At 45.5% G+C, this 25,833-nt stretch overlaps 1 protein-coding gene across 1 annotated transcript in view; it reads right to left on the bottom strand.

Moving 5' to 3' along the window:
• Positions 1 to 15,268: 15,268 nt before the first annotated feature.
• LOC124012048 (polypeptide N-acetylgalactosaminyltransferase-like 6) overlaps positions 15,269 to 25,833 on the bottom strand; it is a 284,665-nt gene continuing 274,100 nt past the window's right edge. The window contains exons 11-13 of the mRNA XM_046325419.1: positions 19,895 to 20,011; positions 17,700 to 17,849; positions 15,269 to 16,223 (exon numbers count right to left, since the gene is read on the bottom strand). Of these exons, the coding sequence (XP_046181375.1) occupies positions 16,050 to 16,223; positions 17,700 to 17,849; positions 19,895 to 20,011 (441 nt within the window). The 3' untranslated portion in view covers positions 15,269 to 16,049. The remainder of the gene's footprint in view (positions 16,224 to 17,699; positions 17,850 to 19,894; positions 20,012 to 25,833) is intronic.

Raw genomic sequence — 25,833 nt, 5'->3', positions numbered from 1 at the left:
AGAAAATTCAAGCTCCTTGGGTGCTGCCACAGAGTTACATTAGAAGTGCCCATCCAAGAAGGCTGAAGGTCACTGGCCACAGATAAAATTACGTCAAATCACATTATCTACAGTATCTTTGTTTGGACTGATCATGTCAACATCATACTTTCAAAATCTTAGCTATAAGTCATCATCATGAATCAAGTCGGTAATCTACTGGCAAGTCATTTTTAATACTTGTCATAAGAAGATAAATAATTAAGAGAAAATATAGGTAAAACGTATCGGTGCTCATTGCCCGTTGGACATGAACATTACACAACAAGCTGGAAATCGCAAATTCAACATTGAGTGGTTTGGAAGGAATCAGTCGCTAACTGCAAGCATTGCAAAGCAATCATTAGCCTGCTATTTAGTGGGGTGGCTGTGTGGTCCCAAGTCTTAGATTAAGGGTCTATTTTCCTAGTTTAAAATGATAAACGATAAATGATAAATGATAAACATTCAACATTGGCCATGCTGTCAATTTGTGCCGCACAGAAAACAACTGTTAACTGGGAAATCCAGAGAATGCCAGACTTTGAAGACAAAGTTTGATGACAAAATTTGCCCACAAAAGACCGATGCGCCACCTTCCTGTTCAAGTGAGCACAGCAAGGTGAGTCCAGAAATGTCTTGTATTCTGCTGAATAAACTATGTAATATGCCAGGGAGATATGTATACTGTAGCTAAGAAAGTAATACTACGTGTTGTGTAGTAAGCTGTTAGTAGCCCATGTGCCTCACCCTAATAATTTGATCTATTTTCACCTCTTAATTTCACCTACTGATCTGACTTGGTGGTGAACATGTAGCTTATAACCTGTTTTTGAGAAATGAAATATTGAATATTGTAAGAGCTTTCATTGCCATGTACCCCTGTTCGTATTCTTATCTTTTATTATTCTTATTGTTGCTGCATTTTCGAAGAAGGACCCTAGAATTAAGCATTTCGTTGGACGACGTATACCATGAGCATCACGTACGTACAACTTAAAACTAGAGGGGATTGAAATTATATTAATACCTTACATCTATTGAAAATGTGCATCTGACAATACTTTACTTATTGCATTATTAATACCAACCATGAGATATACCCTTTTTTCCAATGTTTGCATCGCTTAATAGCAATAACCTATGTCAGAGATGGGTAACTGATTGGGGTGAGGGCCCCAAAAAATGGAAGTCATGGGGCGCAGTGAGTTTACAGCAAAGTAAGTTTAAAGTTCATTTTCTGCAATTCTGCACATTTTGATATGGAGCATAGAGAACATATTTGGTGTTTTAAAGCAAGTTTGGAATTCTACACATTTTGCCATAGGCAGAGAAATTAGCATTTTTACAGCTCATTTCCTGCATTTCTACACATTTTGCCATAGGGTGGAGGAAAATGTTTGTGGCTTTTAATATTATAACTGATGAACAACGGGGCCAACCTCGGTCGGTAATTTGGCCGTGCTTACTACGAGGTTAGATAGCTGTCTGCTAGACACATTTACCACTCTAAAAACATTTAGCTGACAATTGAGTGACGACTGAGGCACAACCAAGTCTCGAAATTACACCTTGTGTATTCTATTATTCTAACTCTCAACAAGAGGGAGGCCATGAGTTGCCCATCCCTGCTCTATATTAACATAATGTGTGTTGCAGACAGCATTGAGGTGACTTCTTGACATTCCACAACAGTCTCTTACAAAGAAGCAAAACTTGTTTTCATAAAATAAAGTGGGATAGTGACGCGAGGCATGATTTGAGAGAACGTAGAATAACTGCTCATTTACAGAGTATCTTATCGCTTTCTAACTTTTGGCAAGGTCTCCGTATCAAGAGCAATCTATGTAATATCTAAATTATAGCCTGTTTTTATATCATTTTTGCAGCAAAAATAGTAGAATGAAGCTGCAGTGGTGAATACATGGACACAGCTGACCTCTCATGTCCATTTATGGTAACTACAGAACAAATGACTAAAGCTGACTGATTGATTTCAAAACAATTATGAATACCTTCAATAGATTAGAATGATAAAAAAGGAATTAAGACCCAAGTTAAAGGTGAGTAAATGGAACTTAATTCCATTTGATGCATTTTTCTCTACTCGTATTCTGACCTTGATCTAATGCTGCATTTGTAACCAAGTCGGAATTGGGAATTTACCACATACGACTGGGAAAAATACACTTTAATGCCAACTGGTAATGAATTACTAGTGGGAAACCCGTCTCTCTGACGTCACCTACTAAGTCTGACAGCACAACTGATTGGCAAACGTACTGCAACTTGAGAAATCGTAGACTGAACCGATTAAAAATAAGAAGAAACTATACTATGACACAAAGATCAATTATATAAATAATGATAGTAAAAAGCTTTGGAGCACATTATATGAAATTTTGGGCAAAAAGGCAAACAGCTCCATCATTCATTGAATCAGATGGCTCATTCATCACAAAACCCACTGATATTGCCAACTACTTTAAGGATTTTTTCATTGGCAAGATTAGAAAACTGGCTTGGAGTAAATCCAGTGTGTCTATGTATGTGAATGACTCAACACTATGCAAGTAAGCTACAGTTAGTTCGTTTCAGAATAAGTGGCACGGAATAAGTTAGTCCTAAATATTTCAAAAAGTAAAAACATTGTATTTGTGACAAATCATTCACTAAACCCTAAACCTCAACTAAATCTTGTAATGAATAATGTGGAAATTGAGCAAGTTGAGGTGACTAAACTGCTTGGAGTACCCTGGATTGTAAACTGTCATGGTCAAAACATGTTGATATATCAGTAGCTAAGATGGGGGGGGGGGATGTCCATAATAAAGCGCTGCTCTGCCTTCTTAACAACACTATCAACAGGCCCTAGTTTATTCTCATCTGAACTAATGTTCAGTCGTGTGGTCGGGTGCAACAAAGAGGGATTTAGGAAAATGATAATTGGCTCAGAACAGGGCAACACGGCTTGCCCTTAAATGTACATGGAGAGCTAACATTAATGATATGCATGTACATCTCTCATGGCTTAAAGTGGAGGAGAGATTGACATCTTCACTACTTGTTTTTGTAAGAAGTGTTGACAAGCTGAATGCAGCTTGGACACCCATGCATACCCCACGACATGCCACCAGAGGTTTCTTCACAATCCCCAAGTCCAGAACAGACTATGGGAGGTGCACAGTACTACATAGACCCATAACTATATGGAACTCTATTCCATATCAGGTAACTGATGCAGATTTTTTTTAAATAGATAAAAATACACCTTATGGAACAGCGGGGACTGTGAAGAGACACACACACAGGTACAGACACACATATACACACACAAACGTTACCACACGCACTCTACACATGTAATATTGTTGTATGGTGGTATTATACCTTGTGTATTGTAGATATGTATTGGTGTAATAATGTTATATGATGTACTGTTTTATATGTAATGTAAGAACCTTAATGTGTTGGGACTCTAGAAAGAGTAGCAAAGGATCCCTAATAAATACAAATACCTACTCAGGAAATGACCCAGATAACAGCATTTTCGGCAGTTAAATGCAACAACAAAACATGATTTATAAAAAGCAATCTATTAATATGTTTTTTGAACACTATCATTTGTTTCCAAGCATGATAGCTGTACTTCTAGTGCATGCAGTTTGTTTTGTCGTTGGCCAATCAGTGTTTCTCAACTAGTTCAAAGCACGTGACTGCATCCAACTGGTATTTGTCATGTTTTGTCATTTATTATCTTGTCTTGTCCCTGTGCTTCCCATTCTATTCGTTTCCCTCTGCTGGTCTTATTAGGTTCTTTCCCTCTTTCTATCCCTCTCTCTCCCCCTCCCTCTCTCACTCTCTCGCTCTCTCTTCTCTCTATCGTTCCGTTCCTGCTCCCAGCTGTTCCTATTCCCCTAATCAATCATTTAGTCTTCCCACACCTGTTCCCGATCCTTTCCCCTGATTAGAGTCCCTATTTCTTCCTTTGTGTTCCGTTCCTGTCCTGTCGGTTCCTTGTTTAGAATTCACCGTGCTGTGTTTGTGTATCGCCCTGTCGTGTCGTGTTTTCCTCAGATGCTGCGTGGTGAGCAGGTGTCTGAGTCTGTCTGGTTCAAGTGCCTTCCCGAGGCAACCTGCTGTTCACCTGCTGTTCAAGATCGAGTCTCCAGTTTGTCCTCGTCATTTCGAGTGAAAGTTGTGTTTTTTGATTGTATTTACTTTACTGGATTAAAGACTCTGTTTTCGCCAAGTCGCTTTTGGGTCCTCTTTCACCTGCATGACAGAAGGAACCGACCAAGGAATGGACCCAGCGACTTCAGACGCTCGTTACACTGCCGTCGAGATCCAAGGAGCCATGCTCGGCAGACACGAGCAGGAATTGTCTGCTGCTCGCCATGCCGTGGAGAACCTGGCCGCTCAGGTTTCCGACCTCTCTGGACAGTTCCAGAGTCTACGTCTCGTGCCACCTGTTACTTCCTGGCCTGCCGAGCCTCCAGAACCTAGGGTTAATAACCCACCTTGCTACTCCGGGCAGCCCACTGAGTGCCGCTCCTTTCTCACGCAGTGTGAGATTGTGTTCTCTCTCCAACCCAACACATACTCTAGAGAGAGAGCTCGGGTTGCTTACGTCATTTCACTCCTTACTGGCCGGGCTCGAGAATGGGGCACAGCTATCTGGGAGGCAAGGGCTGATTGCTCTAACAAGTTCCAGAACTTTAAAGAGGAGATGATTCGGGTTTTTGACCGTTCAGTTTTTGGTAGGGAGGCTTCTAGGGCCCTGGCTTCCTTATGCCAAGGTGAACGGTCCATAACGGATTATTCTATTGAGTTTCGCACTCTTGCTGCCTCTAGTGAGTGGAACGAGCCGGCGCTGCTCGCTCGTTTTCTGGAGGGACTCCACGCAGTGGTTAAGGATGAGATTCTCTCCCGGGAGGTTCCTTCAGATGTGGACTCTTTGATTGCTCTCGCCATCCGCATAGAACGACGGGTAGATCTTCGTCACCGGGCTCGTGGAAGAGAGCTCGCATCAACGGTGTTTCCCTGCTCCGCATCGCAACCATCTCCCTCCTCTGGCTCAGAGTCTGAGCCCATGCAGCTGGGAGGGATTCGCATCTCGACTAAGGAGAGGGAACGGAGGATCACCAACCGCCTGTGCCTCTATTGCGGAGTTGCTGGACATTTTGTTAATTCATGTCCAGTAAAAGCCAGAGCTCATCTGTAAGCGGAGGGCTACAGGTGAGCGCAACTACTCAAGTCTCTCCATCAAGATCCTGTACTACTTTGTCGGTCCATCTACGCTGGACCGGTTCGGGTGCTACATGTAGTGCCTTGATAGACTCTGGGGCTGAGGGTTGTTTCATGGACGAAGCATGGGTTCGGAAACATGACATTCCTTTCAGAGAGTTAGAGAAGCCTACGCCCATGTTCGCCTTAGATGGTAGTCATCTTCCCAGTATCAGATTTGAGACACTACCTTTAACCCTCACAGTATCTGGTAACCACAGTGAGACTATTTCTTTTTTGATTTTTCGTTCACCGTTTACACCTGTTGTTTTGGGTCATCCCTGGCTAGTATGTCATAATCCTTCTATTAATTGGTCTAGTAATTCTATCCTATCCTGGAACGTTTCTTGTCATGTGAAGTGTTTAATGTCTGCCATCCCTCCCGTTTCTTCTGTCCCTACTTCTCAGGAGGAACCTGGCGATTTGACAGGAGTGCCGGAGGAATATCATGATCTGCGCACGGTCTTCAGTCGGTCCCGAGCCAACTCCCTTCCTCCTCACCGGTCGTATGATTGTAGTATTGATCTCCTTCCGGGGACCACTCCTCCTCGGGGTAGACTATACTCTCTGTCGGCTCCCGAACGTAAGGCTCTCGAGGATTATTTGTCTGTGTCTCTTGACGCCGGTACCATAGTGCCTTCTTCCTCTCCGGCCGGGCGGGGTTCTTTTTGTTAAGAAGAAGGACGGTACTCTGCGCCCCTGCGTGGATTATCGAGGGCTGAATGACATAACGGTTAAGAATCGTTATCCGCTTCCCCTTATGTCATCAGCCTTCGAGATTCTGCAGGGAGCCAGGTGCTTTACTAAGTTGGACCTTCGTAACGCTTACCATCTCGTGCGCATCAGAGAGGGGGACGAGTGGAAAACGGCGTTTAACACTCCGTTAGGGCATTTTGAGTACCGGGTTCTGCCGTTTGGTCTCGCCAATGCGCCAGCTGTTTTTCAGGCATTAGTTAATGATGTTCTGAGAGACATGCTGAACATCTTTGTTTTTGTCTATCTTGACGATATCCTGATTTTTTCTCCGTCACTCGAGATTCATGTTCAGCACGTTCGACGTGTTCTACAGCGCCTTTTAGAGAATTGTCTCTACGTAAAGTCTGAGAAGTGCTCTTTTCATGTCTCCTCCGTTACTTTTCTCGGTTCCGTTATTTCCGCTGAAGGCATTCAGATGGATTCCGCTAAGGTCCAAGCTGTCAGTGATTGGCCCGTTCCAAGGTCACGTGTCGAGTTGCAGCGCTTTTTAGGTTTCGCTAATTTCTATCGGCGTTTCATTCGTAATTTCGGTCAAGTTGCTGCCCCTCTCACAGCTCTTACTTCTGTCAAGACGTGTTTTAAGTGGTCCGGTTCCGCCCAGGGAGCTTTTGATCTTCTAAAAGAACGTTTTACGTCCGCTCCTATCCTCGTTACTCCTGACGTCACTAGACAATTCATTGTCGAGGTTGACGCTTCAGAGGTAGGCGTGGGAGCCATTCTATCCCAGCGCTTCCAGTCTGACGATAAGGTTCATCCTTGCGCTTATTTTTCTCATCGCCTGTCGCCATCTGAGCGCAACTATGATGTGGGTAACCGTGAACTGCTCGCCATCCGCTTAGCCCTAGGCGAATGGCGACAGTGGTTGGAGGGGGCGACCGTTCCTTTTGTCGTTTGGACAGACCATAAGAACCTTGAGTACATCCGTTCTGCCAAACGACTTAATGCCCGTCAAGCTCGTTGGGCGTTGTTTTTCGCTCGTTTCGAGTTTGTGATTTCTTACCGTCCGGGTAGCAAGAACACCAAGCCTGATGCCTTATCCCGTCTGTTTAGTTCTTCTGTGGCTTCTACTGATCCCGAGGGGATTCTTCCTTATGGGCGTGTTGTCGGGTTAACAGTCTGGGGAATTGAAAGACAGGTTAAGCAAGCACTCACGCACACTGCGTCGCCGCGCGCTTGTCCTAGTAACCTCCTTTTCGTTCCTGTTTCCACTCGTCTGGCTGTTCTTCAGTGGGCTCACTCTGCCAAGTTAGCTGGTCATCCCGGTGTTCGAGGCACTCTTGCGTCTATTCGCCAGCGCTTTTGGTGGCCGACTCAGGAGCGTGACACGCGCCGTTTCGTGGCTGCTTGTTCGGACTGCGCGCAGACTAAGTCGGGTAACTCTCCTCCTGCCGGTCGTCTCAGACCGCTCCCCATTCCTTCTCGACCATGGTCTCACATCGCCCTAGACTTCATTACCGGTCTGCCTTTGTCTGCGGGGAAGACTGTGATTCTTACGGTTGTCGATAGGTTCTCTAAGGCGGCACATTTCATTCCCCTCGCTAAACTTCCTTCCGCTAAGGAGACGGCACAAATCATTATCGAGAATGTATTCAGAATTCATGGCCTCCCGTTAGACGCCGTTTCAGACAGAGGCCCGCAATTCACGTCACAGTTTTGGAGGGAGTTCTGTCGTTTGATTGGTGCGTCCGTCAGTCTCTCTTCCGGGTTTCATCCCCAGTCTAACGGTCAAGCAGAGAGGGCCAATCAGACGATTGGTCGCATACTACGCAGCCTTTCTTTCAGAAACCCTGCGTCTTGGGCAGAACAGCTCCCTGGGCAGAATACGCTCACTGGTCGCTTCCTTCGTCTGCTACCGGGTTATCTCCGTTTCAGAGTAGTCTGGGTTACCAGCCTCCTCTGTTCTCATCCCAGCTTGCCGAGTCCAGCGTTCCCTCCGCTCAAGCGTTTGTCCAACGTTGTGAGCGCACCTGGAGGAGGGTGAGGTCTGCACTTTGCCGTTACAGGGCACAGACTGTGAGAGCCGCCAATAAACGCAGGATTAAGAGTCCAAGGTATTGTTGCGGCCAGAGAGTGTGGCTTTCCACTCGCAACCTTCCTCTTACGACAGCTTCTCGTAAGTTGACTCCGCGGTTCATTGGTCCGTTCCGTGTCTCCCAGGTCGTCAATCCTGTCGCTGTGCGACTGCTTCTTCCGCGACATCTTCGTCGCGTCCATCCTGTCTTCCATGTCTCCTGTGTTAAGCCCTTTCTTCGCACCCCGTTCGTCTTCCCTCCCCCCTCCCGTCCTTGTCGAGAGCGCACCTATTTACAAGGTACATAAGATCATGGACATGCGTTCTCGGGGACGGGGTCACCAATACTTAGTGGATTGGGAGGGTTACGGTCCTGAGGAGAGGAGTTGGGTTCCGTCTCGGGACGTGCTGGACCGTTCACTCATTGATGATTTCCTCCGTTGCCGCCAGGATTCCTCCTCGAGTGCGCCAGGAGGCGCTCGGTGAGTGGGGGGTACTGTCATGTTTTGTCATTTATTATCTTGTCTTGTCCCTGTGCTTCCCATTCTATTCGTTTCCCTCTGCTGGTCTTATTAGGTTCTTTCCCTCTTTCTATCCCTCTCTCCCCCTCCCTCTCTCACTCTCTCGCTCTCTCTTCTCTCTATCGTTCCGTTCCTGCTCCCAGCTGTTCCTATTCCCCTAATCAATCATTTAGTCTTCCCACACCTGTTCCCGATCCTTTCCCCTGATTAGAGTCCCTATTTCTTCCTTTGTGTTCCGTTCCTGTCCTGTCGGTTCCTTGTTTAGAATTCACCGTGCTGTGTTTGTGTATCGCCCTGTCGTGTCGTGTTTTCCTCAGATGCTGCGTGGTGAGCAGGTGTCTGAGTCTGTCTGGTTCAAGTGCCTTCCCGAGGCAACCTGCTGTTCACCTGCTGTTCAAGATCGAGTCTCCAGTTTGTCCTCGTCATTTCGAGTGAAAGTTGTGTTTTTTTTGATTGTATTTACTTTACTGGATTAAAGACTCTGTTTTCGCCAAGTCGCTTTTGGGTCCTCTTTCACCTGCATGACAGTATTTATGACTTCACAACGTGTAAACTCCCACTTGGTTACAAACTCAGCATTAAGCATGGGGAAACGCATGTGTTTGGGGTGGAGATCACAGAAATGGAGGTCAAATTCAATTCACTCCATTCACAGAAATTGAGGTAAATGTCACGCCTTGGTCATTGTATCTTGTGTTTTTGTTATATGTTTGGGTAGGCCAGGGTGTGACATGGGTTTATATGTTGTATTTCGTATTAGGGTTTGTATTAATTGGGAGTGTGTATTATTAGGGGTGTGTCTAGTTAGGCTTGGCTGCCTGAGGCGATTCCTAATTGGAGTCAGCTGATTCTAGTTGTCTCGGATTGGGAACCGTATTTAGGTAGCCTGAGTGCACGTTGTATTTCGTGGGTGATTGTACCTGTCTTAGTGTTAGTCACCAGATAGGCTGTATTAGTTTCATTCGTTTGTTGTTTTCTTCTTCCGTTATTTCATGTACCGTATTAGCTTCATTAAAAGTCATGAGTAACCTACACGCTGCATTTCGGTCTGACTTTCTACAAACAGAAGAAGTTCATTACAGAATCACCCACCACGATTCACAGACCGAGCAGCGTGTGAACTGGCAGGATCTGAAGGAGGACGATATGGATTATACTACCTGGGAAGAAATCGACAGGTGGGCGGCCGACCCAGTGTGAGTTCAGGAGCCCGCCTGGGATTCCCTACAGCAATGCGAAGAGGGCTATACACGGATGGAATCGAAAAGGAGAGCACGGCTATACAGAGCGAAAACCGTAGGTAACGGGGAAAGCGCAGAGAGAGAGTGGCAGAGTCAGGAGTCAGACCTGAGCCTACTCTCCCTGTTAATTGTGAGGAGCAGCAATATGAGGACTTCTGGTCTTGGGAGATGATATTAGACGGAAAAGGACCCTGGGCGCAGCCGGGAAAATATCGCCGTCCCAAGGAGGAAATAGAAGTAGCTAAAGCGGAGAGGCGTGAGTATGAGGAGGCAGCACTGCAACGCGGTTGGAAACCGGAAAGTCACCCCAAAAAATTTATTGGGGGGGGCTAAAAGGGAGAATAGTTATGCCAGGTAGGAAACCTGTGCATACTCCCTGTGCTCACCGTTGGGCTAGAGAGACCGGGCAGGCACCGTGTTATGCTATGGAGCGCACGGTGTTTCCAGTGCGGGTGCAGAGCCAGCTGCGACTTATACCAGCCCTTCCTATTGGCCGGGCTAGAGTGGGCATCGAGCCAGGTAAGCTTGGGCAGGCTCGGTGCTCAAGAGCTCCAGTGCGCCTGCACGGTCCGGTCTATCCAGAGCCACCTATACACACCAGTCCTCCGGTAGCAGCTCCCCGCACCAGGCTTCCTGTGCGTGTCTTCGCGCCAGTACCACCAGTTCCAGCACCACGCACCAGGCCTCCAGTGCGCCTCGCCTGTTCAGCACAGCCAGTGCTTTTCTCCCCTCCTGCGCTGCCGGAGTCTCCCGCTTGTTTAGCGCAACCAGAGCTGTTCTCTTCTCCTGCGCTATGGGAGTCTCCTGCCTGTTTAGCGCAGCCAGAGCCTTTCTCCTCTCCTGCGCTGCCGGAGTCTCCTGTCTGTCCAGCGCCACCAGTGCTCCCAGTCGGCCCAGCGCGTCCAGTGCGCCTCGCCTGTTCAGCGCAGCCAGAGCCTTTCTCCTCTCCTGCGCTGCTGGAGTCTCCTGTCTGCCCAGCGCCGCCAGTCGGCCCAGCGTCACCAGTCTGCCAGGATCCACCAGAAGTGCCAGTCTGCCAGGATCCGCCAGAAGTGCCAGTCTGCCAAGATCTTCTAGATCGGCCAGACAACCTTAATCATCCAGGTCCACCAGCCAGCCAGGATTTACCGGAGCCTACTACCTGCCTGAGCTTCCTCTCAGTACTGAGCTTCCTCTCAGTACCGGGCTTCCTCTCAGTACCGGGCTTCCTCTCAGTACCGGGCTTCCTCTCAGTACCGAGCTTCCTCTCAGTACCGGGCTTCCCCTCAGTACCGAGCTTCCCCTCAGTACCGGGCTTCCCCTCAGTACCGGGCTTCCCCTCAGTACCGGGCTGCCCCTCTGTCCCGGGCTGCCCCTCTGTCCCGGGCTGCCCCTCTGTCCCGAGTTGCCCCTCTGTCCCGAGTTGCCCCTCTGTCCCGAGTTGCCCCTCTGCCCCGAGCTGCCCCTCTGCCCCGAGCTGCCCCTCTGTCCCGAGCTGCCCCTCTGTCCCGAGCTGCCCCTCGGTCCCGAGCTGCCCCTCGGTCCCGAGCTGCCCCTCGGTCCCGAGCTGCCCCTCGGTCCCGAGCTGCCCCTCAGTTATGTGGGGATCAGGGTGAGGACTATTAGGCCATGGTTGGCGGAGAAGGTGGATTATCCTAGGACGCGTAGGGGAGGAACTAGGACATTTATGGAGTGGGGTCCACGTCCCGAGCCAGAACCGCCACCATGGACAGACGTCCACCCGGACCCTCCCTATGCTCTTGAGGTGCGTCCCGGAGTCCGCACTTTAGGGGGGGTTCTGTCACGCCTTGGTCATTGTATTTTGTGTTTTTGTTATATGTTTGGGTAGGCCAGGGTGTGACTTGGGTTTATATGTTGTATTTCGTATTAGGGTTTGTATTAATTGGGAGTGTGTATTATTAGGGGTGTGTCTAGTTAGGCTTGGCTGCCTGAGGCGATTCCTAATTGGAGTCAGCTGATTCTAGTTGTCTCGGATTGGGAACCGTATTTAGGCAGCCTGAGTGCACGTTGTATTTCGTGGATGATTGTACCTGTCTTAGTGTTAGTCACCAGATAGGCTGTATTAGTTTCATTCGTTTGTTGTTTTCTTCTTCCGTTATTTCATGTACCGTATTAGCTTCATTAAAAGTCATGAGTAACCTACACGCTGCATTTCGGTCTGACTTTCTACAAACAACAGACGAAGTTCATTACAGTAAAACCTCCAGTTTTACACGCGAATAAACCATGAATAAGGTCGAGCGAACATATCGGTTCCAACTGTGAAACATATACTTTCCCGTTTTCCGATAAAAAAAGAACACCATTCTCCATGCACTATAATCTATAAATTGTTCGGAGCTATTGATAATAATTCGGTAAATTGGTCATCTGCATGGAGAAGGAGATTGTAAATAATAATAGCAATTGTTTTATAATATTTTTCCTTCTGATCACTGGAGATGAATGTGATACCAGTCATGGAAGTAAACTATAAATCATATAAATAAATTATAATTAGATGAACTCATAAGTCATATCCAGTGGTGACCCGTCATTCAGGGCTGGGGGGGGGGGCTAGCCCCCACCTGTTTTGAGACCCACATTTTTAGCAACCCCCCCAAAATGTAAATGAACCCTTGCTGGGAGATTTGGAGAGACCTACTCAGTCAGTCACTCAATCATATATTAATACTCGCGCAAACTGTTGATTCTATTCGATAAGATAGATTGAAATTGTTTGTTAAACATCGCAGCGTAGTTGAAAGATATATGGCGTGTAGAAATCCGAAGAGGGTGGCCAGCAGAGATAGGTGGGATGGGCTCCTATTATTAATATCACTATCAGCATCGACTGTCAGAAATAACCACACATATTTAACTGTCAACGTATCATTGTTTTGTTTACCTTCATTTGCTTTGTCTGTAAAGGCTGTCACGTCCGTGTGGTTGTTGCTGAGGATCACTAATAATAATAGTTTATCATAGTTCATGTAAAACAAAACAAAAATGAACATGTAGGCGGATTAAATCATTATGTAGCGCAGACCAAGCTGTAAGTTTGTAACAGTTTGAACCATCATCACACAATTCCATTCAAGTGCGAGCAATAGGCTAGGGTATACTATTGTACACTATTCTCCCTATTATTATTCTTTCTACACTAATCTTCCAACATTACCTTGGGTTGATGAACTGAATGTGGCAAATTTCAGAATGAATGAAACCCTATTTTTCAATGAACCTTTAGTATTCATGAAAACGTCCCTAAACATACAGTACATATTGTGAAACAACTGTTTTGAAATCTATGCACGGGTTCTCAAATGGAGATAAATATGCATAAGTTTTGATGGCTATCTTTCATTGATCTCCATTCTGAAAGCATTCTCCACAAGGCTTCATTATAATATTGTGCAGATCAAAATCAAATGAAAAGTACACAGCATTTAAAGGACACCCCCAGAGGAAGTTTCCGCCACTAGTTGGATATCATTTCCTGTCCTACAGATAAACATCAACAAATGGGGACTGACAACTTCGCCACAGATGGAAACCACTGGACTATCTTTGGCTTTACCATCTATTGTTATCTCCAAAGTTTTGACATTGTCCATAAATTGGGGCTGCGAATCCGCCATATAAATAGTTGAAGAAGATCCGAAAATATTGAACAATGTTTTTCTATATTGAACAAAAATATTAACGCAACACGCAACAATTTCAACGATTTTTCTGACTTACAGTTCATAGAAGGAAATCCATCAATTGAAATAAATTCATTAGGCCCTAATTTATGGATTTCACATGACTGGGTCGCAGCTATGAGTGGTTCTCGGAGGGCATAGCCCCACCCACTTGGGAGCCAGGCCCAGCCAATCAGAATGAGTTTTTACCCAAGAAAGGGCTTTATTACAGACATAAATACCACTCCGCCCAGAAGATCCAGCAGGGCAAGAAGACAGATGTGGAGGGCTTAGGCTGGCATGGTTACAAGTGGTCTGCGGTTGTGAGGACGGTTGGATGTACTGCAAAATTCTCTAAAACAACGTTAGAGGTGGCTTATGTAGAGAAATTAACATTAAATTCTCTGGCAACAGCTCTGGTGGACATCCCTGCAGTCAGCATGCCAATTGCACACTCCCTCAACTTGAGACATCTGTGGCATTGTGTTGTGTGGAAAAACAGCACATTTCAGAGTGGCCTTTTCTTGTCCCCAGCACAAGGCGCACCTGTGTAATGATCATGCTATTTAATCAGCTTCTTGATATGTGGTAGAGCAAAGCCAAGTCAGACGGTGCGCCTGGTTCTCACAGGGGAAGTGAAATGATAGGCTACACGTAACATTAAATTCCTTGAAATTCCTTGAATAAACATTTTGCGGGAGGCTTTTCATAACTGGATAGACATGTTTCTAGCTAATGTTACACCAATCAAAGCAGTAGAGCATGTAGTGAAGCAAAACTTTAGTGGACAAAATCATTCATCTTGGGGCAACGGGGGGAGTGGGTTTGTAAAACGCTATCATATGATGCAATTATACCATTTATAATATACTGTATATATTTTAATACAGACCGGATTTAATATTTTTTATCGGTGAAAATGTACAAATTATCCAATGGATTATGATAATTTTCTAGTAAGACAATGAGGTGCAAAAAAAACATTTAATTTGCTCCTACATTAATTTCCTCCATGGCTCAAGTAGAACAAAGGCTGTCATCTCAGTGGCGAAGAGGAATAACATTGCAGCTGTTTCTGATTAATAAACATTGCCATGCTGGTGGGTGGTAACATTCAAATAAAACCCAGCACTGAAATGAAACGTAGGCTGAAAATAATCTGTATGTCATATCATAAGAAAAGACTGCATTCACATGGATTTGCACAAAGTGGGCAGTTTGGATGTGTCACTTCTAGCCCAAATATATCATACTTTGACTAAAACGATGACTTATTGAATTAAATTGTTGGGAAACACCATGGGTAAGCTCTGGCCATCATCTTTCAGCTTGAAAAAGTGGATTTCTACTGGTGAGGGCGAATCAAGGGATTGAATAAGATAAACAAACAGGACAACTCCCTGATCAAATTGGTAGGCCACCCAGTGGGTGTGTTTTCTGGAACTTTATCAAAATGTATACATTGTGCACAAGGGAGCCACACCCGCAAACCTTGTTACGCACGTGTATAGGGTAAGTCTGAATAGCACATACTAAAAAGTGCTTATATCGAAAGGTGTAAAAAAGGCATACATTTCCTAAGGCTGAATCGTCCCATTAGTGCACATGTAGACGAGTTACGAAAACTCTTCAAAAGTGGGCACACAATTATCACTTTTGAATGAGCACCCACATGCATAATCATAAGTCCATGTGCATCTTCTTGGCTGCTATCTACATGCAATATCATTGTGAGATGTGTCATCATATAAATGCTCACACGCCATACAATTGCAATATTTAATGTACTTTTTTTCAAATTTTATTCATGTTTACTACATCATTTTCATTGGCTGAATTTCACAACTTCAAATCGTACAATCACGGGGACCAGAAATCTGAAAAACCCATTCAAGTATACACTTAATAAATTATTGTTCTTAAAAAAAAGACTAAATAAATTAATACAAAATAAATACTAATTAAATAATAATGGAAAATAAATAGCCTTACAAAAATGAGCAAATAATGTCATGAACCTCCGATATAGTACAAATCCACCATGCGATCTTGAGAGAGTGACAGTTGGAACATTCCTTTTTCAACCTGAAACAAACAAATCCAGTCTACTAGACCTGCTGTGTTTGACCTTTGACCCATAGAGGACATAGAGGACAGTGTTCTGGAGGTTTCTGTGTCCTCGACCAGCAAGGTGCCCCTGTGTGGCGGCTTAGCTTGGGTCTAGTCTAGTCTGGTTAGTTCTCTGAGAATAGGCGACCTTGAACGTCCCATCAGCCCATTGGGCAGAACCAGGCAGAATCCCAGAATCTCTATCTGCCAGGAAGGAGTCTTTATCCTCCATTTTGGATCTGATCCCATCGGGCAGAGGATCTGCAGACAGAACAGAAACATAGCCCCAGCCCCCCCACCCCCTTCTCTTCCACTTTGTAGCCCCCACGTTGATGAGCTGGGGGGTCTGGGAGACAGGACCGCTAGCTAACTGGCTGGCCACTTGCTGCTACAATGCACACGTTTGTTTAGTTTTTTTGTCATGGGGGTTGGCGCCTGGTTCCTAGGAGCTGGCAGCCGCAGCGCTGATGAATTTGTCCAGGACGGTGGCGTTGACTCTCTGGAACAGCCACTGCTGCGTCTCCGACCCAGGGTCACATTTATTCATGAAAATCCTCTTATCACCGGGACTGCAGTCCATGCAACCGCTGCTCACCAGGTGGTACAGCAATTTATCCTGTATGTGTTGGCCCAGAGAGAGAGAGAGAGAGCGTTCGAGAGAGACACAGAGCGCGAAATAAAAAGCATGAGAGAGAGAGAGAGAGAGAGAGAGAGAGAGAGAGAGAGAGAGAGAGAGAGAGAGAGAGAGAGCAGGAGGCACAGAGAGAAGAGAGGGAGGAAAAGAAGGACTGAGATAAATTATTCAAATAAAGTAGAGACAGGTAAGGCTGTCTCTGGCAGGCAGGCTGCTGTTTAATCCTGCTCTATCATCTCCCACTCCCTTCAAACAGATTACAGACGGGGAGCTGAGCATCTGACTGCAACAAGGTATTTCCTACCTCCGTTGGGGGAGGAGTGAGGGGTCTGAATTTGGGAGGTAAACTAGGCTGAGAAATATGAGTTCAACACACAAGAGTTTTTAAACCCAGAGTTCCAACGGACCAGTACATTACTTTTCTGAATGTTTATTATTTGGGTTCATCCTCCCTCGCGTGACAGAAAGGGAAAAGTAACACTCAGCTGCAAAAGAAAGAGGAATTGAAGGAAGTATGAATCGTTGAAAACTGACAACACAAATTAAAAATACGTCCCTGGCTTCCAATAAAAGATTATCTATGGTGATCGCGAACTATTAAATATAGCCAGTGATGGATTCAAACTGAAAAAGGATTCTGTGGGAGGGATAAAGTTGTGGAGAAAGATGAGGAGGTGGAGAACGCCTCAGAGGTACTTGGCAGTCATTTTGTTCTGGTATCATGCCTTCCTGATTTTACAGTGTTCACACAGCCTCAAGCCCAACTCAGCCCTTTAATAAGCAGCTATTGCATCTGTGTAGCCTGAGCTCAAGACCTGACTGTGTTGTCTTGCCACAGTAATGGAGGTGGCAAACAGATCTGGGACTCACGCTAGCATCTGTGCACCTCGAGTCATTCTAGGCAGAACCTTAAGAGAGATGGGAATGTAATGACATTCTGATTTTGCGCTGAGTAAACGTGAATCTCTCCTCCTTAAACGATGTGGAGGAAATAGGAGTGGCGCGATTATAAAATAAGTCTCCTATTACTTTCCTCATCCTGGAACGCAGCAGAAAAACACGGTGTACATCTTTTCTATTCTACTTTGATATTGTGTTGTGACTGAATACATCAGGCCTACTTTCCTTTACTACAGTGTTTACGTGGCTACATATGGACATTTCCCTGGTGTGTAGGACTGCTATCAACGCAATTGCATTAGATTGCCTTGCTGTGGCAGTGGAATAACCACACAACTTATGTGTTTTAGCTACCGTCCTGTGGCTGTGGTAGTAATCTGAATGATGTGGTGTTATAACCGTAATCATACGGTATGTAAGTTACCAGGCTTTCTGTTGACGATTGATTATTTATTGATAATTTATGTTCCACATGGGATTTAAAGCCAAAACAGAAGTAAAGTAAGTACCATACAGATACAATATAATCGTGTTCTATTTCATTCTGTTTAAAGTTACCTTCCTATAGCTCCAGTGCTGGTTGCCCTTCATGCCGTGGCAGTCGTACAGTGTGACAGGGGAACTCTGGGAGATGGAGTCAAAGCAGAACTTCCTGGTGTGGAGAGGATCCCCTGGCCTGATGTCCTCTCTCCAGCCAAATGTAAATATCTGAATACAAACAAGTACACAGGCACAACATGGTATCCAAGTTCCGTTATGAGGTTCACAGTATGACTACCCTAAATGTCATTTTAGAGGCGGATGAACATGAGGACAAGAATGCGGTGATGATCTGTTCAGATTTAACAGTAAACAGCCGGAAAATTAGTTGCATATGAAGCAATCGCCGGCTAAAGTACCCTAAACTTGTTTTGTATTAAAGGAAAATGCCAGCCAAAAATGATCTTTTGGTATTTGTTTCATTAGTCCATTGTTGATATACTACTAATATGTTTTTCATGTCAGCAATCAAGGTTTCAACATATATAACTTTCAAAATACATAAATAATGCCAGTATGATGCAAAATTATAATAAGTGCATCATACCAGCTGTATTGCTGTATTCTGAAAGTTGTATATCTTGATTGCTGAAAGGCAAAAATATTTTGGGACTATATCATGGGTGGAATTTTCCTTTTAGGGTAGTTCTGTGTATTTCGTATGTTATGGTTCTTTTGCGAGACTAAGTGTTGTGATGGCTGTTTTGCAGACAGCACATGTTGCAACTAATCCTTAATCAAACGATTGAAATGATCATCTTTAATCAAAGGATTTGCAGAGTACCTTCCCAAAAAGGTATTTCTTGCACGGGGCAATATGCAGTTCAAACAATAACATTTGCAAGTTATATTCCTTAAGTATCAATGGGTACATACAGTATAATTCATTTAAAAGTCACAAAATGGATGTAGCAATTGCAGATTGCTGCTTTAATGGGGCTCCCTTAATGGGGCTCCCTAATGGGGCTCCTTAATGGGGCTCCCTAATGGGGCTCCTTAATGGGGCTCCCTGCCTAAATAAAGGATAAATAAATAAAACATACTCATGGAGGCGTCATTCATTCCTGACTATTACTGACTGACTGATTAACAGGCCAGACTCATGGAGGGGTCACTCCTGACTGATACTGACTGACTGATTAACAGGCCAGACTCATGGAGGGGTCACTCCTGACTGATACTGACTGACTGATTAACAGGCCAGACTCATGGAGGGGTCACTCCTGACTGATACCGACTGACTGACTGATTAACAGGCCAGACTCATGGAGGGGTCACTCCTGACTGATACTGACTGACTGATTAACAGGCCAGACTCATGGAAGGGCCATTCCTGACTAATACTGACTGACTGACTGAATGATTAACAGGCCGGTGATGTGCTATAGTATAGGCCACAGCCCCGCTATACAGTATAATATAGTATAGACGACAATGTACCATACAGTATAGTATAGACTACAGCCTACTATACAGTATAATATGGTATAGACTACACCATACTATACAGTATTATATGGTATAGTCTACTCCCTACTATATAGTATAATATAGTATATACTACACCCTGCTATTAAGTATAATATAGTATAGACAACACTGTACCATACAGTATAGTATAGACTACACCACACTATACAGTATAATATAGTATAGACTACACCCTACTATGCAGTATAACTATACAGTATAATATGGTAGAGACTACACCTACACCCTACTATACAGTATATTATATGAGTCAATCACCACCTTCCGGAGACACCTGAAACCCCACCTCTTTAAGGAATACCTAGTCCTTCTCACCCCCCTTAAAATACTTAGATGCACTATTGTAAAGTGGTTGTTCCACTGGATGTCTATACAGTATATTCTTAAATGTAAATGTAAAAAGTGTAGACTATACCCTACTAGTATAATAGACTACACCCTACTATACAGTATAAAATAGTATAGAATAAACCCTACTATACAGTATAATATAATAGACTATACCCTACTATACAGTATAATATAGTATAGAACACACCCTACTATACAGTATAATATAGTATAGACTACACCTACACCCTATTATACAGTATATTATAGTGTAGACTACACCCTACTATACAGTATAATATAGTATAGAATACACCCTAATATACAGTATAATGTAGTAGAGACGAACACCTACATCCTACTATACAGTACACGGCTCCGGTTGTACCTACCTGCTCGTGTGCCCAGGTGCGTTCAGCCCCCTCCTTCAGACAGGCGTCCAGTCTCAGCTCTGTCCCTGTGGGGCCGTGCTTGGAGTCTATACACAGACCTGATGCAGCATTACGAATCTACAAGGACACAAAGAGAGAGAGGGCTCAGTTAAAACCAAACACACACAAACTTTGAAGCCTCCTAAAAACAGCGAAAGGGAGGCCTCTGTTATGCAGGTGAATGAGGACCCAAAAGCGACTTGGCGAAAACAGAGTCTTTATTCCAGTAAAGGAAATAGGCAATACTCCTAGACAAATCAGAGCAGAAAACAAAACATAAAAAACTAATTCCACTCGTAGTGACGAGGACAGACTGGAGACTCGACCATAAACTGTAGGTTGCCTCGGGAAGGCACCGACCGTAGCAGACTCAGACACCTGCTCACACGCAGCATCTGAGGGAAACAAGACACGACAGGGCGAGACAAAGACACAGCACGGCGAACAATATACAAGGATCCGACAGGACAGAAACGGAAAACAAGGGGAGAAATAGGGACTCTAATCAGAGGGCAAGATACGGAACAGGTGTGAAAAGATTAGATGATTGAGTAGGGGAATAGGAACAGCTGGGAGCAGGAACGGAACGATAGAGAGAAGAGAGAGAGGGAGGGAGAGAGAGAAAAAAGGGAACGAACCTAATAAGACCAGCAGGGGGAAAACGAACAGAAGGGAAAGCAAAATGACAAGACAATATAAGACAAAACATGACAGTACCCCCCCCACTCACCGAGCGCCTCCTGGCGCACTCGAGGAGGAACACTGGCGGCAACGGAGGAAATCATAAATCACAAACGGTCCAGCACGTCCCGAGAAAGAACCCAACTCCTCTCCTCAGGACCGTAACGGAAAACGATAAAAAGGGAAACTAGGGTACTACTCTAAAAAAAATGAGACACGGGTAGAGAACTGAAAGCTTTAGAGCAAACAGGACCAAACAGGCCAGGAGAGTAACAACTAGGGACAGACTGAGACACAGCAAGGGCAGGAACAAGAACAGGAGAGATGCGGTGGCAGGGAACAGACTGAGACCCAGCAAGACCAGGAGCAGAAGCAGAAAAAAAATTACCAGACTTATTCTGCGCGCAGTCCGAACACGCAGCCACGAAACGGCGCGTGTCACGCTCCTGAGTAGGCCACCAAAACCGCTGGCGAATAGAAGCAAGCGTACCCCGAACGCCGGGGTGGCCAGCTAACTTGGCAGAGTGCGCCCACTGAAGAACAGCCAGACGAGTAGAGACAGGAACGAAAAGAAGGTTACTAGGACAAGCGCGCGGCGACGGAGTGTGAGTGAGTGCTTGCTTAACCTGTCTCTCAATTCCCCAGACAGTCAACCCGACAACACGCCCAACAGGAAGGATCCCCTCGGGAACAGTAGAAGCCACAGAAGAACTAAAGAGACGGGATAAAGCATGAGGCTTGGTGTTCTTAGTACCCGGGCAATAAGAAATAACGAACTCGAAACGAGCGAAAAACAACGCCCAACGAGCATGACGCGCATTCAGTCGTTTGGCAGAACGGATGTACTCAAGGTTCCTTTGGTCAGTCCAAACGACAAAAGGAACGGTCGCCCCCTCCAACCACTGTCGCCATTTGCCTAGGGCTAAACGGATGGCGAGCAGTTCACGGTTAGCCACATCATAGTTACGTTCCGACGGTGACAGGCGATGAGAAAAATACGCGCAAGGGTGGACCCCATCGTCAGTATCGGAGCGCTGGGACAGAATGGCTCCTACGCCCACCCCGACGCGTCAACCTCGACAATAAACTGTTTAGTGACGTCAGGTGCAACAAGGATAGGAGCGGATGCAAAACGCTTCTTGAGGAGATCAGAACAACAATCATACGACCGGTGAGGAGGAAGGGAGTTGGTTCTGGACCGACTGAAGACCGTGCGCAGACCATGATATTCCTCCGGCACTCCTGTCAAATCACCAGGTTCCTCCTGTGAAGAGGGAGCAGAACAAACAGGAGGGATAGCAGACATTAAACACTTCACATGACAAGAAACGTTCCAGGATAGGATAGAATTACTAGACCAATCAAAAGAAGGATTATGACACACTAGCCAGGGATGACCCAAAACAACAGGTGTAAAAGGTGAACAAAAAATCAAAAAAGAAATGGTCTCACTATGGTTACCAGATACAGTGAGGGTTAAAGGTAGTGTTTCACATAATATACTGGGGAGAGGACTACCATCCAAGGCGAACATGACCGTGGGCTCCCCTAACTGTCTGAGAGGAATGTCATGTTCCCGAGCCCAGGCTTCGTCCATAAAACAGCCCTCCGCCCCAGAGTCTATTAATGCACTGCAGGAAGCTGCCGATCCGGTCCAGCGTAGATGGACCGGTAAGGTAGTACAGGTACTTCACGGAGAGGACCGTCTAGTAGCGCTTATCAGTCGCCCTCCGCTTACTGATGAGCTCTGGCCTTTAACTGGACATGAAATGACAAAATGACCAGCGGAACCGCAATAGAGACAGAGGCGGTTGGTGATTCTCCGTTCCCTCTCCATAGTCGAAATGCGAATACCCCCCAGCTGCATGGGCTCAACACCTGAGTCAGTGGGGAAAGATGGTAGTGTCGGAGAGAGGGGAGACACAGTTAACGCGAGCTCTCTTCTATGAGCTCGGTGACGAAGATCTACCCGTCGTTCAATGCGAATAGCGAGTTCAATCAAAGAATCCACGCTGGATGGAACCTCCCGAGAGAGAATCTCATCCTTAACCTTAGCGTGGAGTCCCTCCAGAAAACGAGCGAGCAACGCCTGCTCGTTCCAGTTACTGGAGGCAGCAAGAGTGCGAAACTCTATAGAGTAATCCGTTATGGATCGATTACCTTGACATAGGGAAGACGGGGACCAGGAAGCTTCTTTCCCAAAAACTGAACGATCAAAAACCCTAATCATCTCTTCTTTAAAGTTCAGATAATCGTTAGTACACTCAGCGCTTGCCTCCCAGATAGCTGTGCCCCACTGCCGAGCCCGACCAGTAAGGAGTGATATGACGTAGGCAATCCGAGCTCTCTCTCTTGAGTATGTGTTGGGTTGGAGAGAGAACACTATATCACACTGGGTGAGAAAGGAGCGGCACTCAGTGGGCTGCCCAGAATAACATGGTGGGTTATTAACCCTAGGTTCCGGAGGCTCGGAAGACCCGGAAGTAGCTGGTGGCACGAGACGAAGACTCTGATACTGTCCTGAGAGGTCGGAGACCTGAGCGGCCAGGGTCTCAACGGCATGCCGAGCAGCAGACAATTCCTGCTCGTGTCTGCCGAGCATCGCTCCCTGGAACTCGAGAGTAGAGTAGAGAGAATCCATAGTCGCTGGGTCCATTCTTGGTCGGATCCTTCTGTTATGCAGGTGAATGAGGACCCAAAAGCGACTTGGCGAAAACAGAGTCTTTATTCCAGTAAAGAAAATAGGCAATACTCCTAGACAAATCAGAGCAGAAAACAAAACATAAAAAACTAATTCCACTCGTAGTGACGAGGACAGACTGGAGACTCGACCATAAACTGTAGGTTGCCTCGGGAAGGCACCGACCGTAGCAGACTCAGACACCTGCTCACACGCAGCATCTGAGGGAAACAAGACACGACAGGGCGAGACAAAGACACAGCACGGCGAACAATATACAAGGATCCGACAGGACAGAAACGGAAAACAAGGGGAGAAATAGGGACTCTAATCAGAGGGCAAGATACGGAACAGGTGTGAAAAGATTAGATGATTGAGTAGGGGAATAGGAACAGCTGGGAGCAGGAACGGAATGATAGAGAGAAGAGAGAGAGGGAGGGAGAGAGAAAAAAGGGAACAAACCTAATAAGACCAGCAGGGGGAAAACGAACAGAAGGGAAAGCAAAATGACAAGACAATATAAGACAAAACATGACAGCCTCGGTGAAGACTTGCACGCCCGCCCGCCCGCACACACACACACACACACACACACACACACACACACACACACACACACACACACACACACACACACACACACACACACACACACACACACACACACACACACACACACACACACACACACACACACACACACACACACACACACACACACACACACACACACACACACGCAATATTCATCTATAGATGTAGAGACCACAGGATGAGATACTCTGTCTTCTCTCTAATGCTCAAAGCTCTGATCAATGGACTCCAGTGTAGAGTGGAATCCATGGCAACCTTCCAAACACACTGTACACAGTAACTTAGTACAAGCATCTAACTATTTATACACAGTATGTGGTTTTAAGTAACAGCGTATGATCTGACATGGTATCAAAGCTCTGATCAATGGACTCCAGTGTAGAGTGGAATCCATGGCAACCTTCCAAACACACTGTACACAGTAACTTAGTACAAGCAGCTAACTATTTATACACAGTATGTGGTTTTAAGTAACAGCGTATGATCTGACATGGTATCAAAGCTCTCACAGTTTGCTGACACGATCTACTCTCACCAGTGACTGTAAGAGATAAGCTAATTCATTCCTGGAGCATCTTTCTCCCTCTAAACCGGAGTTAATAGGCGCCCCCTACTGTGAAAACTTTAAAAGTTTCAGAGTTACTTGGCTCTCAAACACATTTGGTTGACTGTGTCATTTGCCTAATTCTCTTTATAGCATTCAGGTGAGCTTGGCTCGTGTCACAGTATGGCTCAATAATGCATGAATCCAGTAGCACTGCATCTAAAGTAGTCTGGTCTCTGTCTGTCTCTGTGGTCCTCACTAACACATTCAAAGGAGAGAGAAAGGCGAGGGCAGAGGAGAGGAGAGAGGACAAAGGAGGAGAGAGGGGGAGAGTGAGTTAGAGTGTGTGAGAGATAGACAGAGAGAGAGCGAGAGGAATGGTTGGAGAGAGGAGGTCCTACAGGGTCGGAGTGAGACACTGTATTTGACAGGAAGCAGACCAGGGATGGAATACTCAGAGGTGTTTTGCACAGGGTTGACTCTCTTATAAAAGTTGTTACCCCTGCTCGCCCCTAGATGGGGCCAAAGACATTAACTAGGGCTGTAGCAAACAATGGTGATTGTTTGACTGTTTGTGTGGAGAATGTCCGACAACAACGCTATGGCTGGCTATGAAAATGTTGATTATAAAAATGTATACCAACTCAATGTCAGCTCTCGTCAATGTTGTGCATGTTTTTCTAATAACAGAGTTCAGATTACGGCTTTTATTTTGGTCAGGATAACCTATGTTTCTTTTGTGGAGTTAAAACTCGTGAGCTGTGAAAAATGGAGCAACAAAATCTAAACTAACGGAATGACAGATAAATTCTCTACAAAATGGCGACACATTTCTTGCCTCAGTGCTTTCTGCCTCTTTGGTTGCTCCTGCATCTAAACGAGAGAGTCCCTCCCCCTTTTCCGTCATGAAGGAGTGAAATATTCAAGACAAGTGAACAACAACAGAAACATCCATTAGGTACAGGTCAGATGTGACCAATTTTCTACAGGCAGCCTCATCTCTGGAAGGTCACATCGTCACCCGCACATAGTTCTACTCTGAGATAAGATGACTTGTATTCTGTAGGATGCAGCCAATGAGAAAAGAGAGGGAAACACGGTTTTCCTGACATAGACCTAATTCAATCAGACACTATTCCAAAAGGATGATACATACCAATAATAGCAATCTTTGTTGCAAAGTTCTACAGTATTTTACATGGCAAACAATAATACGAGTTTAGTCCTTTAAATTCTGCAAACAAACTTGGAAATGATGTGCCTATCAGGCACCCGTGGAGCAGCATTATTGTGTAATGAAGCAAAAAGTTTTGCCAGATGTGCAGTTGGAAATGCAAAATAATACCCACCTGCATTGCAATTCAGAAACTTCAAATAATCAAAACTCCCTCAGCCTGCCGC

The sequence above is a fragment of the Oncorhynchus gorbuscha genome, linkage group LG24 (genome assembly GCF_021184085.1).
Source record: "Oncorhynchus gorbuscha isolate QuinsamMale2020 ecotype Even-year linkage group LG24, OgorEven_v1.0, whole genome shotgun sequence".
NCBI classification, from domain to species: domain Eukaryota; kingdom Metazoa; phylum Chordata; class Actinopteri; order Salmoniformes; family Salmonidae; genus Oncorhynchus; species Oncorhynchus gorbuscha.
Note: the sequence above shows the minus strand (reverse complement) of the source record. Positions and strands in the feature narration are given on the sequence as shown.